This window comes from Balaenoptera physalus (assembly GCF_965194825.1).
Source record: "Balaenoptera physalus genome assembly, chromosome: 13".
NCBI lineage: Eukaryota > Metazoa > Chordata > Mammalia > Artiodactyla > Balaenopteridae > Balaenoptera > Balaenoptera physalus.
The window spans coordinates 100578582-100597936 of record NC_138892.1 but is presented as its reverse complement, the minus strand read 5'-3'; the positions used below and the strand labels follow the sequence as shown (position 1 = coordinate 100597936).

General features: G+C 36.9%; 1 protein-coding gene across 2 annotated transcripts in view; it reads right to left on the bottom strand.

Moving 5' to 3' along the window:
- Positions 1 to 11953, bottom strand: part of LOC309640825 (pregnancy zone protein-like) — a 45134-nt gene extending 33181 nt beyond the window's left edge. The window contains exons 1-8 of one of the 2 annotated variants that reach the window (XM_082420155.1): positions 8510 to 11953; positions 6304 to 6484; positions 5371 to 5524; positions 5171 to 5223; positions 4585 to 4605; positions 3947 to 4115; positions 2583 to 2667; positions 347 to 470 (exon numbers count right to left, since the gene is read on the bottom strand). In XM_082420155.1, coding sequence (XP_082276281.1) covers positions 347 to 470; positions 2583 to 2667; positions 3947 to 4115; positions 4585 to 4605; positions 5171 to 5223; positions 5371 to 5524; positions 6304 to 6484; positions 8510 to 8592 — 870 coding nt within the window. In that variant the 5' untranslated portion in view covers positions 8593 to 11953. Of the gene's footprint in view, positions 1 to 346; positions 471 to 2582; positions 2668 to 3946; positions 4116 to 4584; positions 4606 to 5170; positions 5224 to 5370; positions 5525 to 6303; positions 6485 to 8509 lie in introns of those variants that run through there. The other variant, XM_082420156.1, reaches the window with a different exon arrangement.
- Between the last annotated feature and the right edge of the window lie 7402 nt (positions 11954 to 19355).

Sequence of the window (19355 nt, the reverse complement as noted above, 5' to 3'; positions counted from 1 at the left end):
AACATCTGTCACATTCTTCTTCTATTATCCTTTTGATAAAAGCCAACTTTGGAGACTTCCACATCCTTTTATGCCCATATACCTGGCATGTCAATTGCGGTCAGAAGGAAATGACAAAACTGGCCAAATAAATACCATTATAAATCCATGAGCCCAGCCCTCAAGTTGGTTCCGATCATTGCCAGGCAATCTTAAAATGTTTCCCTTACTCCACACTTCTCCTAGGTGACTATTTCAAACACTACTCTCATATTGTATTGTATTGTATTGTATTCTCTATTCTATTATCAGCCACAAGAAAACAAGATCTGGTGTTAATGTCCTGGGGAGAGTGATTTCCATATACCTGCTGACTAAATTCTTCACAGATACTTTGTGAATGTTTTCCATGGCAGGTAGAACTGTATCGTGAATATCTTCTGCACACATTAATTGTCACCAGACCACGGACAGGCTTTCCATATGTGTATCTATAACAGTAAAGAGTCACACAAAAAATACTTAACATAAATAACTCAGATGTTCTTCACAGGATTTGATCCATTCATATACCCATCTTATTCATTGACAGCAACTGTATTTCCTTCCAAAGCATTTGTACTTTAGAAGCACTTATTCTGAAACTCTGTCTTAATTATCTACAACTCTAAGAGAAAATACTTACTGAATACTGAAATACTTTTTGAAACACCTCCAAATGGAAAAGTAACAATGCAGTTTTTCTCAGATCTTTCTTCCCTCTCAGCTGAAGTCTTACTATAAAACTGCCTTATTTCCTTCTTTCTCTGCTGTCAGAGTATCTAGGTTATGTTTCTAGCTTTGCCAATACCTCCTAAGTTGTTTTAGGAAAAAAATTAGGGAAGCATACACAGTGTATTTCTAAGTCCTCCCTAACTCATGTATATTTTAAGAGGATAAATGAGGAATTAAATGGGAAAGCACTAGCTATAGAACAAAAACATTATAAGTGAACAGTATCATGATGACAGTCGGATTCTGCCAAATCTGATGGAGAGATGTGACATGGTATGGTCTGAATATTTATGTCCCCCCAAAATTCACTTGTTGAAACTCTAAACCCCAAAAGATGATAGTATTAGGAGGTGAGGCCTTTGGGAGGAGGGTGAAGTTCGCATGAATGGGTTAGTGCCTTTATAAAAGAGGCTCTAGAGAGCTCTCTTGTCCCTTCCTCCACACACAAGGACACAAGGAGAAGACACCAGTTATGAACCAGAAAGAGGACCTTCACCAGAACTTGACCATGTTGGCATCTTGATCTTGGATTTACCTGCCTCTAGAACTGTAAGCAATAAATTTCTGTTGTTAATAAGCTCCCCAGTCTGTGGTATTTTGTTATGGCAGCCTGAACGGACTAAGACGTGATGTGAAGCTGAACTTAGTCTATTGCTTCCTAAAGTATGCTTCATGGACCACCCACATTGAGATTTCCTGAGATATGCAGTGATATTCAGAGTCCCAAATCCTTCCTCAGGTTTATGATTGGAATCTCTAGAGGTGGAGCTGAGGAATCTACATTTTAACTAAGAACGTCCATAGATTCTGATGCAGACTTAGGTTAGAGACTTATTGCCCAAACTGTGAAGCCCCAAGCTTCCTCTTTTTATAGTCTCCCACCCCCAAAAAAAGTGCTGATAAAGTAATAAATTATTTACTAAATTTAATCACTTTGTTGAATCTTATCTTTAAATCTGAATCAAAAGCCTTTCCCTCTGATGGAAAAATTTATAGCATCAGAGCTGGTGAGAAGAATGAAAACATGTTTTTCATGTTGTTTTTAGAAGCAAGAAGTAAAATCAACCTCCTTGGTGCATGTAGGGGGGAACTCTACTGCACTAAAAGTAAGCAGGGAAGAAATAAATGACATGTATTTTAAATTCTACCTTATATATCCAGCCTTTAAGATAGAGGGTCTACTTAGCTTCTTTCTAGCTTTCCATAGTTTAAGAAATTGGGAACTATAAAAAAAACGGAAATAATAAGACATGGAATAACATGGAATCTATGAGCATGGGCTCCAGAGTTGGATGGCCCACGTTCAATTTAGCCCAGTGTCTGGGATATAGAAATATAGAAATGCTTCATGAAGCTAGATTTTTTTTTTTTTTTTTTTTTTTTTTTTTTTTTACTTTCAGAGGCAATATAGAATAGTGGTGAAGGGTTCAGGGTCTGGAGTGAACTGCTGGATTTAAATTCCAGTCTTCTGGAATTTACTGTCTGTAGGAACTTGAACAAGTTATTTTATCCTTTATGTGTTGCAGTTTCCTCATTTGTAAAATGAGGATAATTATCCCCATTTCATAGGATTAGTGTAAGAAAAAAAATGTAAATAAGTGCAAGGCACTTAAAACATTGCCTGGCACATTTTCAGTGCTCAGTTAATAATTTTTATTATTAGCAGTAAAAGTGTTGTATGCCACCACCCCTGCTCCCTAGTCTGAGTTCAGACAAGTTGGGGAGACAGTCATTCCTTCGCTAATTAAAACACTTCAAAGTCCAGTGATCATCATGGGCAATACAAATAAAGTAGGGAAAAAGAAATGAGATGAAGAAATGTAACTCACAGGCTGCAGACGGATACCACAAATTCATCATCTAGAAAACCAATAGTCTTGGGCATTTTCACTTGGACTTCAAATTTGGGCAACACTGTTATCAATAAAAGAGAAAAAAAATGGTGAGAGTGGGCAGGAGGTCCTGTAAGTATTAGTAATGATTCTACTACAGAACCTTGTAACAAAGGGTCACATAAAGTGATTTCAATTACAATAAGGGGCAGCAGGGCCACTATTGGCAAAGGAGATGCCGTCATAATCATGGGCAGTTGGTACCATGTTAACTTGGTTAAAAGCTGGTATTATGGTTCCTAGAATCTCCTTCTCTGAATTTGTCCAAGATTTCAAAGGTGGGAGGAAAGTAGCATCATTAGTCTCTAAAGATCACCATGGTTAGACGTGGTTACAGGTACAGAGGGACCAGCAGTTTCCAGTTTGTCCTTATTTTTTCCCTCTCTGTGTCCAGCTCTCCTTCCCAACTTCTAAACCCTGCTGACTCACAGAGACCCTAGGCCCACCATCAGCACCTGGTTATAGAAATACTGGAGTGGTAGGTAAGGAGAGGTAACAGTCTTCCATTGATTCTGTCAGTTTCCCTTCGTGTTCCACTCTGGCATCTGAAGGTGCCCTTGTGTGTTCTGATCTGTCCATCCCCACCAATGCTTCAGGAGGACTGGTTAGTAATTTCCTCTGAACTGCCATCTCCTCCTGTTGGACTCTGACTTTTCCAGCCTCTCTCATAGTTGTGTATAAGGTTTGTTATTTCTATAATGAATCCCTGTTCTATAATTCTCATGGCAGTTCTGGTGAGTTTTGGGAATCCTGTTTTTGTGATAGGTCTCCTTATCCATGGCATGATATATTTAACTTACGTTAGAAAATCCGCATAACTGATAACTAATAAGATGGTTTCAATGTCTGATTACTATTATTAGAGTAGATTACATGTAGGTCACACACAGCCAGAATGTAATCCCAGGAAATACCTCCTGTTATAAGATATAGATCAAGAGATGCATGTAGATAACTTAATGTATTGGTTAACAATTGATGTTTGAATAGGGTCAGATGGAACTATTAAAATTTCTCTTGCTTCTTGTTGGCTCTGTGATTTTGGTAAATTACTAACTTTTCTAGTATTAATATGTTCATTTGTAAACTGGAGAAGGTTTAGGATCTGCCTCAGAGGGCTACTGTAAGGATTAAATGAGATAGTGCATGAAACGTGCTTAGCAAATATTTAAATAAATAAAAAGGCTTGCTGATTTTCAACTATTATATGCTAGATTTTTGCTTGTCACCTACATGTAAAAATGATCCAGTCTTACACTCTATAATGTCATAAATATCTTGGACACATGCACAATTCTTACCATATTCATTCACCTCAAAAGAGTGCTCTATTTTTTCCCCTGACTCCTTCTGCAGTATGACCTTGTAGGGACCCAGCGTGGGCTCCACTGAGAGTGGGAAAGAGAGCTGGTTGAGTCCCCAGTGCAATTTGAGATTGTGCCATTGGAAAATCCGGTTCCTCTTGGGATTCTATAGGTAAAAACATCACAAGTTCATAGAAGCAACTGAATATATAATTTTGAGTAGAGGAACAGCTTTTCAGGGAGAGTGGCATTGGGAGTTGGAAAATTAGCTGATTGGTAAATTGGCACCAGAGGATTAGCAAAGGTTTCTAGGAATTCTAGACTGAGCAAAGGACATCTTTCCCAGCTATGAGATATGACAGGTGATAGTACCTTTTTTTGAGATTATGCATACCCATCTTGGTCAGAAATATTGGAAGAGCCACTAAATTGCATCATCTCAGGGAATTTTGTTCCTTCATTTATATCTTATCTACTCTCCCCAGGATTTATGAGAGACAGGGAAAACGGTGTTTATTTAGTTTTGGTGAAGTATTGGTGAAGTGCCAGTGGGGAAGGTGGAGGTGGAGACAGGCAATTTAACACAACTGGCAGTGAGTCCTCACCCCAACTGAGATACACAATATATTACCTACCTCAATATAAACCACTGGGAACTGAAAAGAAAGAAATAGTATGAGTGTGAGATAGAGTTTAGAAAGAGAACACCATGACATTAGCATTAATACAGTATCGGGACCAGAGGAAGTGAGCCTGTTCATTTCTTGTCCAAATGAGGAAATGTGGCCCCATTTCATTCACAACACTTTATGTTTAGTTTGGGACATACGTCTCTTAAGAAATCATGACTTCCCTTTAATGAAATAATGTACAATTGAGAAACCTGCATTTAGGTAAAAAGGTCCTAATAATAGTTTATTTTGCAGATGATGTTTATCTCTGAGAAATTCTCCATTTCTCTAGGAGAGAAATGAAATGCATTTATTTTCTTCAGTTCAATGAAAATAATTGAGTCTTTAAGGGGATAATTTTAACTGAGTATTTAATTTATTTTAAAAATGTAGTTGATGAGCTGATCTCCCTTATTCTCCAGCAGCGATACACTTCTGAGATCTTTCTGTGACAGATTTAAGAATCTCATATTGGTCTCGGTTCTCCAAAAGAATAGGTTTTACATTTTTGCCTGTTTCTGCCAATCGTACCCACTGTTGTGACACTCACCATTTCATTCAAAGGGTGAAAATTGACATCCACAGAGACAATGCGGAATCTCACTGAAACATAGAGATTTTTCTCATGAAACCCTCCAGTGGGAACTCAGGGTGGTAAGACAGATAACAACGTGCCAGGATTTCCATAAATTAATAGAGAACCACACCTTCAACCTTTCAAATTGCTTTTGCTCATTTGATTCTTTGTACCTGTTTGTCCTGGTTTGTAGATGGGTTTGTCTGTCTGGACAAAGACTAGGCTTTCTACTTTTGTTATGTGCATCGGCTTCCTCTTTATGAAGTGCTGGGTTGACCCTTTCACCTGCACAGTAATGAACGCTGAGGAAGATGATGACTCCGGAATCTGTAAAACCGAAAAGAGCTGAAGAATCTGCCCAGATCCACTTCTGAATGTCTCAGCCGCTGTGATTTTCTCATTTCTCTGGTTAGTCCCATGAAAATTAGTAAGGGATAGGGTCAAAGGTGATGTCCCCTCTTTTTACAGATTATTAGGATCGTGTAACATGACAGCAACGAATTGTTGATTTGACTGAAGGAAAAATGTCATTGCAATAAAATGAACTAATTCTTCAACAAGTTATGACAATGAAGGCAATAACAAGCTCACACTTCCACAGCAATATGGTAGTATTAAAATAATTATTAAATTTTATTTTTCAACGGTCAAAAACAGCATTACATATCATTGTTGGCAGTAAGCTGGTATGATTAACTATTTAATACTTTAAGTTAATTAAAGGTTACAAGGACAATACATTAACCATCAACCATCTGCGAGATCTTAGAGAAGTCACTTAACTTTATGAATCTATGTGTTTATATCTGTAATGGCATGAACATTATTTTCCTTAGAAGTTTACTTTAAGAGCAAAGATAATAATGGTTATAGAAGTCCTTCCTATAACCATTATTATCTTTTGTATATTGCACTAGTTCTGTTTGTAAATATTATGTAAGTATATTCAGTAGAACTTTTATTTTTAGACTCTAATTTGAAATTTGCTCTGTACTCCTCATTTTTTTCTTCCTTTTGCTTTTTTATTGTTGGGGGTCAGAATGCAAGGCATCAACTAACATGCTCTCCCTGTAATGCTCTCCCTTTTCCCAAGGAGGGATACTGACCATGAAGGAGCTGCAGTAGAAGGAGTGCTTCGCCTCCAGGTCTGTGAGGAGATTCCTGCTCTGCATCTCATACTCCAGAGTTACTGTCAGTTCCACTGTCTCATTTAGGTGATTAAGCACAACACAGGCCTTCTCGGTAACCCCAGCATACAGCTGTGATGGGACCAGGACCAGGTACTGCCTGCGGAGAAGAGGGGTCTGGGTCAACCATGGAGGGGCTAAAAAGACATCATTACTGTGGTTGTTTTCTAGATGATCTTTGCTATCATCACCAATCAGAGAGCAGAGCCAGATTTCAACAGGAGTGGAGAGGAGTACTTTCTTCAAAGACCAATCCAGAAGGCCTTAGAAAGTCAGAAAACCCCTACCAAGTTAAACATCAGTATGCTTCTACTATACTGTGGAAATATTCACTCTCAATATTAGTAAACCTATTCATAAGTTATGGATAAGCACTCCATGAGTTGTTATATATTTTGTATAGAAATAATTTTCAAATTTAGAAATTTTCAGTGAATCAAGTAAATGTGATCATACACACGCACGCGCACGCACACATGCACACACACAAATATTATTCAGAAATCCTGCTGTTCATGACAACATGGATGGGCCTTGAGGGCATTACGCTAAGTGAAATGAACCAGATAGAGAAAGACAAATACTGCATGGTATCTCTTACAACATGCGGAGTCTTAAAAAAAAGTCAAACTCAGAAACATAGAGCAGAAAAATGGTTACCAGGGAATGGGGGATGGAGGAAAATAGGGATAGGTTGGTAAAAGGACACAAACTTTCATTTATAAGTTGAATAAGGTCTGTCTGAGGATGTACTACATAACATGGTGACTATAGTTGATAACACTGTATAATTGAAATTATATAATTGAAATTTGCTATGAGAGCAGAACTTAAGTGTTCTCACCCCCCCAAATAAATATTTGAGAGATAGATGTGTTAGATTAATTGTTAGATTGATAGATTAATTAAACTCAATGGGGAGAATACTTTCACAATATATATGTATTGTACACTTTAAATATCTTACAATTTTAATTCTCAGTTATATGTAAATAAATCCCCAAAAAACTTAAAATTTTTTTAGTAACAAACAATATTATTAATCAATTAATTATCATTGAAACCAGTAAGAAAACCTATCCACGTGTGGTCTTGGGTTTCATATGGATGATAGCACAAAACTCTTTGTTCCAGGAAACATTAAGAGATAACGATAATACATGGAGAGGAGCTGAATCGCTTTTCACTACTGTTTCAGAAGCAACCTTAGCTCTTTTCTTTCTTCCACTCTCTAGAGATGGAAGAAAAACTAGGCTAATCATCAGACACATTACCATATACATCCAGAAGAAAATATTCTCCTGTTGCGGTTTGCCCATCGTTTACAATCACCTAAATGTGCTGCACTTTGTGATGCTCTGCTGGCCCATGACCCTCTCGCTTTCTGAAATGTCCTGGTCTAGCTGGAAAACTTCTATTGGCTTCATAAGCCTCATCTCAAAAGCAACTTTCTTATGTAGACTTTGGTGATGCCCCTTCACTTGTAGCAGTTCCCATGAAGAGTTAGGTTATCTCTGAGTATTCTCACAGAATCCTACAATGCCTGGTTCTGTTTTTGCATTTTATTTCATTTGCTGTGCACCATCTCTCTATCTCTCTCTTTTTTATACTATGAGGTACTAAGGGCAGGGGCCACATTTTGTTAATCTGTATATTCTCAAATCTAATGCCAGCCCTAAAGTTTTGCTGTAGGATTGAGTGAAATGACACACAAACCCTGGCTTGTCTCTAAGTCATGCATCCATCTTGGGAATACCTGCTTGGGGAAGACACAGACACTGAGTCACTTTACAATGGCCAAGACACTGCAGCCTTTTGCACCAGTCAAAAAAGAATTTATCTTTTTTCGGTAGGAATTCTATATTCTTATTTGATGAATGTCGTAGAATTCTATAATCTTATTTGGTAAATTATTCACAAATGTTACTGCCCTATATCTCTGAGTTTTCTAGAACTGGAGTATGCCTTTTACCACCTGTGCAATAACAATTTATCAACACTTCTGAGCTTTTTCAACAACAGATAATTTCAGAGGGAATCAGGAAATAAATAAAAAGACAGACATCAAGAAGCTGATAACACAATGGGAAGAGGAGCAATAGACTTTTCTGGAAATGTTGCTTACGGTTTGGAGGTAGCTGAAGCATCTCTGGGCAGGAGCAAGGAAAGCAGAATCAAGACTGGAATAGGCAGCTGACATCCCCTCATGGTGCAGAGAGGAATAGGAAAGAATGGGACTCTTGAGTCCTTGATTCCTTGAACTCTGTTCTTGTTCCAGAATCACTGGTTTTTATTTTACCTAATGGGCAGTAAAAGTAAATGGCTAACCATTTTTTTTTGGTAACATATTAACTACTTCCAGTATAAAAAAATCAATTGCAGATCACTTTCATCCACTTGCTCAAATTTTCTAAGTGCCTGAAAAATAGTAATGTTGAGGCTACATTAGCTCTGATTATTAATCAACACTTTAAATATCTTTAAGAAAAAACAAAGTAAATGACATGATTTGATGAAATCAATCAACATTCTTGATCTTTTTCTTTTTTAACAAGAGCTATTTATGTAAATACATTTCCCAAATCTCTTCTTGGTAGACCAGGGAGCATCACATATTCTCCCAAGCTTCACCCAATACAGTTATTTAATGAAACAAAGAAATAAAATTTATCACAGATGTTAAACAAAATAAGTATGAAGATGATCTCTCCTTTGTTTAAAAGCTTAGCTTTTGCTTTTTACAGCTGTCCTTATATATTTGTTTGTTTATAAAGAAAATGAACCCATGTAATGCATTTTTATAGTTTCTTAGTTCATTTAACATCTAGACTATAAAGCCAATAAATTAATTTTATCCTCTAAGGAAATAATCTTTGTTTGATGAACATTCTTATTTATTTTACCGTGAGAAATATAAACATTTTATCAATAGTGATCCTCATCCTATTTGCTTTTCTAAGGAGATGGGATGTTAGAATCTATTTTTATGGAATTCTGAAAATTAAAAAGATCCACACTATTACATTAGTATAACTAGTACTCCACAAAATTCAAGTGTGTGTGTTTTGAATAGAGAACTGGTTTAAACTATAAAATTCAATATGAGGAGAAACAAGCACTCCCTTGGATGAGGTATATTTAGTTCTTGACATACATTTTTGTATACGATCTGAAAGAGTGAGAAATGAAGATACCGTACATGACAGTCCTTAGTGAACTATAAAACTACAGATTTGTAAGATGTTAAAATTCACTATTTACACTATTTACAATAGCCAGGACATGGAAGCAACCTAAATGTCCATCAACAGAGGAACGGATAAAGAAGATGTGGTACATATATACAATAGAGTATTAGCCATAAAAAAGAAAAAAATCGTGCCATTTGCAGCAACATGGATAGACCTAGAGATTGTCATACTGAGTGAAGTAAGTCAGACAGAGAAAGACAAACATCATACGATATCACTTACATGTGGAATCTAAAAAAATGGTACAAACGAACTTACTTACAAAACAGAAATAGAGTCACAGCTGTAGAAAACAAACGTAAGGTTAAGGGGTGGGGGAGAGATAATTTGGGAGACTGGGACTGACATATACACACTACTATATATAAAATAGATAACTAATAAGAACCTACCATATAGCACAGGGAACTCTACTCAGTACTCCATAATGACCTATATGGGAAAAAAATCTAAAAGAGAGTGGATATATGTATATGTATAACTGATTCACCTTGCTGTGCACATGAAACTAACACAATATTGTAAATCAACTATACTCCAATAAAAATTAATTAAAAAATAAATAAAATGCCAATCATGATAATATTTATTTATGTATTATTTATTTTTTATGGCCGCGTTGGGTCTTAATTGCAGCACGCAGGATCTTCATTGAGGCATGTGGGCTCTTTGTTGTGGTGAGCGGGCTTCTCTCTAGTTGTGGTGTGCGGGTTTTCTCTTCTCCAGTTGTGGCACGCGGGCTTCAGGGCGCGTGGGCTCTTTAGTTTGCAGCACACAGGCTCTAGTTGAGGCACAAGGGCTCAGTAGTTGTGGCATGCAGACTTAGTTGCCCCGTGGGATCTTAATTCCCTGACTAGGGATCAAACCCACGTCCCCTGCAATCTAAGGCAGATTCTTTACCACTGGACCACCAGGGAAGTCCCCCAATCATGATGATAGACTATGAGTGATATAATGCCAGGTCAGAGTAAAATGTAATAATACATTGTGCGAGCCCTTGGTAGTTGGTAAATGCTTGCTGAATGAATATAAAACTCTTCTGCTTCAGTTTGGTTTCCTCTCTCGTTAGAAACTTTATGCTCTCTCCACTTCCATCCTGCACTCCTACACTGCCATAAATAAATATCTTCATTCTCTGCCAGCTTAATACGGAATAAATTAACTTACAATAAATAATAAATGACTTTTAAGAAGTCTCTATGTTACTTTTCACAGGCATAATTATACTTTTTGGATATATACCAAACCTATATTTTGGCCAAATGCCTAATGACTAAGTATAAAAATCCACATTTGTATGAAGCAAAATCACCATTGTAGTTTAAACTTCTGGAATAGAAGAATAAATCTGAAGTATTATCAAAACTTTATTGTTGTGATTTTTAATTGAAAATATTAGTAGATACATTTAAAATATTTATTGTAGAGCATAAACAATATGTTCTCAGAATTCTCAGCTAAGGCTTACATATTCCTGTGGTCTTCAACTCTTTTTTCCTTGTATTCCCTAAAAGAATTTTATTAAGCATGTAACCCTTCACACATACTTGATTTCTAAAACTTCTCTTCACCAGTAAGATAACAAAAAGTGTATTATAAATACTGACACTTAAAAAATAAACTGTAATACCATTTTTAAAATATATCTAGGGGCTTCCCTGGTGGCGCAGTGTTAGGAATCTGTCTGCCAATGCAGGGGGACACGGGTTCGTGCCCCGGTCCGGGAAGATCCCACATGCCGCGGAGCAGCTAGGCCTGTGAGCCACAACTACTGAGCCTGCGCGTCTGCAGCCTGTGCTCCCAACAAGAGAGGTCGCGATAGTGAGAGGCCTGCGCACCGCGATGAAGAGTGGCCCCCGCTCGCCGCAACTGGAGAAAGCCCTCGCACAGGAACGAAGACCCAACACAGCCAGAAATAAATAAATAAATAAAATGTATCGAATGAAATGTAAATACTGCAGTCATTTATTGCTTACCATCATCCATTTAAAACATACATGAACTCTTCTTTTACAAGTTGGAAATCTTACATCATTCTTGTTTTTCCTTGATCTTGGATTTCCATTCTAATTCCCCAGATAATTTTATCCTGGTATTTTATGCTTCAATATACTTTAAAGATCACCCTATCATACATTACTGAAACTAAAGATAATCAAAACTGTAAAAGAGGTTCTTGTACCTATACAGTTCTGAGTAGTAGTAATGAACTTTTCTGGATCAAGTTATCATTACAAGTATTGTCAATATATTCTTTTTTTTTAATAAATTTTATTTATTTATTTATTTATTTTTGACTGCATTGGGTCTTCATTGCTGCGTGCGGGCTTTCTCTACCTGTGGCGAGCGGGGGCTACTCTTTGTTGTGGCACGCGGGCTTCCCATTGTGGTGGCTTCTCTTGTTGCGGAGTCTGGGTTCTAGGCACGTGGGCTCAGTAGCTGTGGCTCGCCGGCTCTAGAGCGCAGGCTCAGTAGTTGTAGCGCACAGGTTAGTTGCTCCGCGGCACGTGGGATCTTCCCAGACCAGGTCTTGAACCTGTTTCCCCTGCATTGGCAGGCGTATTCTTAGCCTCTGCGCCACCAGGGAAGTCCCTGTCAATATATTCTTTATCAAAACTGTATATATATATACACACATATATATGTATGTGTGTGTGTGTGTGTATATATATATATATATATATATATATATATATACTATTATCTCAATGTATATTAAACACAAGAAAAAAATCTTATTTGACAATCATTTCTTAATGAAATTAAATGTATATTCCATCCTGTTGGCTCCCCCAATCAGATCATGTGTCTTTGGATTTATATTACTTACTGCTAGATTGACACAAGTTTCAACTATCTATTCTCTTGCTATGTTTTCTATTCTACTCTATTTTATTCTAGAATATTCCTATCTACGTCCTATCCTATAGATGTAAGCACCAAGAAATCTCGTTCACATAAAGAGAGAGATAAAAATGTGAGAAGTTCCGTTATAACATTATCATTTAAATATTTAGGTGTCTAAGTTATAAGCCAAAGGTCACACTGTAATCATCATTAAAGAAGAATTTTAATTACCTATCAGCTGATAAATCAAATATGATCTCCTTAATTCTATTGAAAGCAAAGCACTGGAAGCTAGGTCAATTGCAAAAGGGTTTGGAATTCAGTCACTAGAGTCATTCTCATTCTCAGTGTCTCGAAAGAATGCAAAAAAGGCTTACCAGCACTTATAAATGGTTGCTAATTGTTACTGTCTTACTTAAAGACACTTGATATACTCAAGAACTTTGGGGAGATTGAAATATTATTCATTTCAATATACTTCTGTCAACAGAAAACCTCACAAGGTGCTTTTTATTATTGTCAAAACTATGACTTGCACATGTAGCTGATTAAATTTCTAGAAAGCATCTACCAATAATCTGATTTGCAAAGCCAGGTGTCATTGTCCAGATAATCAGTAAAATTAGTTTTACGACCGATAGGAAAAATATTATTTCATTTTTAATTGTAATAAACTCACAAATATATATTCTTATGATAATTATCCCATTTCTGATTTCTAAGATAAAGAACTTTACTGGGTATTTGTTACCTGGATTCAGTGTTTCTTTCCATGCTCTCTATTTTATTATTATGCAACTCTCAGGGGCAATACAAACATTGACAAGAGTTGAGGAAGGAAGAGGTGAGGTTTAAAATGAAAATTTTTATTATTTCTGCCATCCACCACCACAATATGAATGAGTACAGAAAATTCCAAAATGAGCCAAAAGTACCCATTTTTAATGTCATGCTTTTTTTTATACCAGAAATATGTTTAAGATGGATGGATGTATGAGGCCTACAATGGGCTTATGATTCCTTGATTTAAGAGACTTTGTGCAAATATCAATATTTTGAATGTCTTTTTGTAAAAGACAAGCAAGTTTTTCACTCCAAGATATATCTAAAATACATATTATAAGTAAATATTCATATATTAAAATAAATCCACAAGTCATGTCTTGATTGAATTATCAACATTATGATAGTGATCTTATATAATTATTATCTACAAAGATCATAAGATTATTGATCATGCACAGTTTTAGGGATTCCAAAATGATGTTGAAATAGGTTGAGGCCAAAGCTGAACCTTAACGGCAGATTCTAGCCAAATGTCAAAGATCAATGTTACGGTATTCCAACTTTTAATAGTAGGTGGCCACTTAACTCACATGAATGAAAATATAGTAATGAAATTCCAGTCATCGGTTTAATAGGCACTCAATAAATATTTGTTGAGTGAAAGAATAAATAAAACAAATTGGTATCATTTCTTGTCTAAAGTAATGTTCATATAATCAGGGAAAACATCTGGAAAAGAAATAATCTGAAATACAGTATGGGAATATTCTAACTGACCTAAAAGCAGGAAGACATAGTAGTTAAGAGAATAGACTCAATTGTCAAACTCCTGGGAATGGATCCCAGGTTCCTCACTTACTGTGCCATCTTGGGCAAATTACATAACCTCTCAGTGCTTCAGCTCATATATAAAGTTGGCTTAAGAGTAGCTCTCCAAGGATTAGATTACATTAGTTAACACACTTAAAAGTACTTAGAAAGTATCTGTCATAGAGTGAGTGCTATATAAATGTTCGTTATTGTTAGTAAAACTGGCTTTCCAGTTTTTTATCTTAGAAACTTTTTTTATGCAGGGGACCTTTGTTGTCCCGTGAAATACTGATGTGTAAGATTCATGGTTTTGAGCACCAAGTGTAAATGACTCAGCCAAGAAATTCCCACACAGAGTACAATTGCACAAACCAAATCATTCACTAAAGCAAAAATTAATATTCATAAAACTTGAGATGAACTGAAATGCTTAATAACAATGAAGGCACATGCTGTATATTGCCTTGGTAGAATCTGTCTTACACATCTATCAAAATAGGAAGACTTTATCACAACATCAAAAGCTTTAATTACTTACCGCTAAATGAAAAGGAACAAAAGCTAAGCTTTGACTATAACAATAGCATTAAATTTTGACATAAACTAGGAAGAGAGGAGAATAAGTAAAAGTGGAAAGAGTTGACTTTGTAATTGCTGATAATTCTGATACAATTTTAATTGTATAAAAAATAGATTTTTTAAAAATCTCAAAATGAAGCTATTTAAAAAATATTCTATGAAAGACATCATTACCTTTGGACATATTTCTAAACTGTTACTTCCAAAGAAAAATATGTTTACAGAACATTGAGCAACCGTGAGTGGGTGAGAATGGAGGTGTCCTTGTCACTTAGTGTACATTGGGGGAGGTACAGTTAGAATCGCTGGCATAAGTAGAATGAAACTGAAAATCACATTAACACAAACGGGACATTCGTACCGATATATTTAATGAATAAAAGAAGGAGGAATCTTGGTTGTGACAGTCCTCCATGATTAACTCGCTGGTTAACCTCGTGTATATTTCCAAGTATTTCTGTGAGTAGCTGGTCTGGGAGAGAGCACACTGGAAACCGCGGGGCTTATATGGCGCATTTCCAAGCTTCGAGGGCTTCCCTGCACCAAGTCTGAGAGGCAGGACAAAGGATAAAAGGAATATAAGGTACGTGCTCTTTCTCTGTCTTATTAGAAAGACTCACGGTGAACACTAGCATGCTGATTCAGAGAGCAGGCCAGTGGACTTGTCAACCCAGCTGTGCTTCCTCCAGCCCGCTTTATTCAAGACTGTAGTAGTATTTTCTTCAGTACACATAATGAAAAACTGACCTAATGGCAAAATAATGTTCCATCCAGCCCCGTCTTCTTCCTCTGAGTCATCTGTGGAAGTTTTGTCCAGGAGGACATTTTCCATGCCTGCACACCCCTCCCAAACGCTGGTACTCCCCCATCCTCCACCCCCCAACCTGCTGACTCCTCTTGTCTGTTTCAGTCCTACTGATGCCTCGCTCTCCTCCAGCACCTGAGAACCCTCCTATCTTAAGGACTTGTGCTTTTGTTCCCTTCTCCTGTATTTCTCTTCTCCCAGATGTTCACACTGCTAACTTCCTTACAGTAAACCTTTGCTCATCGATCAACTTCTCAATGAGAAGCAAGTGTCATGTCTCATGGGAACATGATTCTTCATTCATTTGTTCAACAGATAATTACCGCGTGCTTGCTATTACTGGATATAGTTCTCATTGCCAAGGAACAGCGAGCAACAGGACGAAATCTCTGCCTTATATTCCAGCAAGAGGAGCCAGGCAATAAACAATAAAGACAATAAGCAAGTGCATTATATAATATGTCAAAAGTGACAAGTGCTATGGAAAAAAATAGAGCAAGGGAGATCAGTAGTGCCCCAAAATAAAAAGTTTAGATGCTGTGGTCAGCATAGCACTTGTCACTTTCTGATGGTAGAATATTTCTACATAATTATTTTTTGAGGTAGTATTAAAATAAAGATTTTGTAAGATGATAAAACTCTATTTTGAGTCCAGCTAGCTTATTCCATATCCAGTGAATGACCAGAGGGTCAAAGGTCAACTGAAGGTCAGTTTAAGTAGTAAACAGGTTCATGTTTTCATGACTGATTTTGCAAGAAAATGATAGTGGATAGTGATAATTAATAGTAAATAATAAAAATGTGAACTTGAGAGACGCTAATCTGAAATTTCCTAAAAAGAAAATAAGCAGACATTTTTAAGGAACCACTCAAAAAAATAAGTTTATTGTTTTGGGGGAATGTTGCCCTATTTTGAAAATCTAAAAGGGACCCCTCAGTTCCCAAGGTGACATAAAAGAGCTCCAAGCTAGAGGAGAGAGGAGAGATGTTGGGAGAACAGTAAGTTAGACATGGCCTTATGTTCCTTCCCCAACTACTGGGCTGACTCAAGGGGGGGACAAATTACATCATGGAGAGTGCACCTCTTTAGGGTGTGGAAAATCCAGGAAGAGCTGCTGCCCAACTTCTGATCTGGGGCTTCTGAGAACAACAAGCCCACTGAAGCTCTTCGTGTCAGGAGGCAAGGCAAGGACAAGCGAGATGGTAGCTTTGATACAGGAAAGAAGAGCATCCCTTCCCCTTCTTCCACCCCTTACACACACCAGGTTTCCACGGCGGATCCCAAGGAGTGTACAAGAATTCCAGACTTTTCACACATTCTTGTGGGGATTTATTGGACTCAAGATTTTGAGATGACAAAATGTTGCCATGTTTTAAGTGTTTAAAATAAATTTCAGAAGATCCTCTCAAGCATTTCATTTCACATCTTTCCCTTAGTAATCAATCTAACATTTATTATTATTAGGCATACTCATCATATCAGAAGCAGAAAAAAGGAGGTCTATTTGTCAAAAACATAAACAAAAGTAGGTTTTATTTCCTTAATTTTCTGTTGACAAACCAATTGACAAATTTATTACAAGAATCAGAGGCAAGCAACTCTCGAGAGGCTCTTGGAAGCAAGCTGGCTACTGTTTACAGTTAAATCTGGGGTTTGTATTTAATGTTTTTCTGTAAACTGTAATCTCTCCTATTTTGCTGTAATACCTCTTCAGGATTTAATCAGTACTGAGTGATTGTACATATTAGATACCATGTATTTTATATTTCATTTGTTCTCTTAGAAGAATTAGATTATATATTATCTGAAAAAATAAAACTATAGTGCCCACTAACGTGAGATATTAAGGGGCAGTGGTGGAAATTCTGGATTGTAAGTGTTTAGAATTAACCATTAAAAATTTTTAGCATTGGGGTTGGAAAAAGAGAGGCTATAGGTTAGATAACAGAGTGACTATTAAGGAAATTAGAACTTTTTTGAGGCTGAAAGAAAAGTCCAGGAACCAAAACAATTGTACCTTTAGAGTAATGCTTCCTAATGCAAAACAAATAAATAATTTCATGAAAACGCAAAATAAAAATACATGGTTAAAATAGCGTAATAAACTACTAAAATAATAAACCACTTAAAATGAAAAATAAAAAGAGAAGCAATAGAATAAGTTTAAGCTAAAGAAAAAAGTCAAATAGGTGCTTTCCAATGTCATCAGGCTAGAAATGTTACTGTAGTTTCTCCATAAAACATCATTTTTTTAAAAAATTGGGGTATAGTTGCTTTACACTGTCGTGTTAGTTTCTACTGTACAATGAAGTGAATCAGCTATAGGTATACATATATCTCTTTCCTCTTGGACGTCCCTCCCACCTCCCCCCCATCCCACCCATCTAGGTCACCACAGAGCACTGAGCTGAGCTCCTTGCATTATACAGCATGTTCCCACTATCTGTTTTACACATGGTAGTGTATATATGTCAATCCCCATCTCCCAATTCATCCCAACCCTCATTCCCCCCGCCATGTCCACATGTCTGTTCTCTACGTCTGCGTCTCTATTCCTACCCTACAAATAGGTTCATCTGTACCATTTTTCTAGATTCCACATATATGTGATAATATTTGTTTTTCTCTTTCTGACTTACTTCACTCTGTATGACAGATTCTAGGTCCATCCACATCTCCACAAATGACCCAGTTTCATTCCTTTTTATGGCTGAGTAATATTCCATTGTATATATGTACCACATCTTCTTTATCCATTCATCTGTCAATGGCCATTTAGGTTGCTTCTATATCCTGGCTATTGTAAATAGTGCTGCAGTGAACATTGGGGTGCATGTGTCTTTTTGAATTATGGTTTTCTGGGTATATGACCAATAGTGGGATTGCTGGGTCATATGGTAGCTCTATTGTTAGTTTTTTAAGGAACCTCCATACTGTTCTCCATAGTGGCTGTACCAACTTACGTTCCCACCAACAGTGCAAGAAGGTTCCCTTTCATCCACACCCTCTCCAACATTTATTGTTTGTAGATTTTTTAATGGTGGCCCCTCTGATCAGTGTGAGGTGATACATCAACACTCTTTGACATAAATCACAGCAAGATCTTTTTTGACCCATTTGCTAGAATAATGAAAATAAAACCAAAAATAAACAAATGGGACTTAATTAAACTTAAAAGCTTTTGCACAGCAAAGAAAACCATAAATGAGATGAAAAGACAACCTTCAGAATGGGAGAAAATATCTGCAAATGAAGCAATGACAAGGGATTAATCTCCAAAATATACAAACAGCTCATGCAGCTCAATATTAAAAAAACAAACAACCCAATCAAAAAATGGGCGGGAGACCTAAATAGACATTTTTCCAAAGAAGACATAAGGATGGCCAAGAGGCACATGAAAAGGTGCTCAACATCACTAATTATTAGAGAAATGCAGATCAAAACTCTGTAAAACATCTTGATTGAAACCGACAAGTTTGAAAATAATAGCTAAATAAAAGACAAAGCAAATCGTATCTCCTTCCACTGAATGCATGGCTGGTGGTGAGAGGTTTCCAAACAGATATAGCAGCTCCACCTACATGAAAGATGGCTGACAGACACTTTATTTTCGCCTCATTTCCTGCTCCATTGTTTAGAGCCTCAGGGTTGTGTTAAATTGAAGTTATCCCTAAACTGTGTATGTTGTCTATCGGAGGAAGACAGCAACTCCATTATTGCATTTGATAGCAGCCTTTGTAGAAGCCAGGGCCAGAAGGGGCTGGGGAGAGGGGAAAGGGGAAATGTATCTGGGTATCGAAGGAAGTTTGATGACATCCTGATGTGTAACAAAATGCCTGCATCTGAAGGTGGATTTGAGTTTCGTTATGCTCCAATATTTCACCGGATT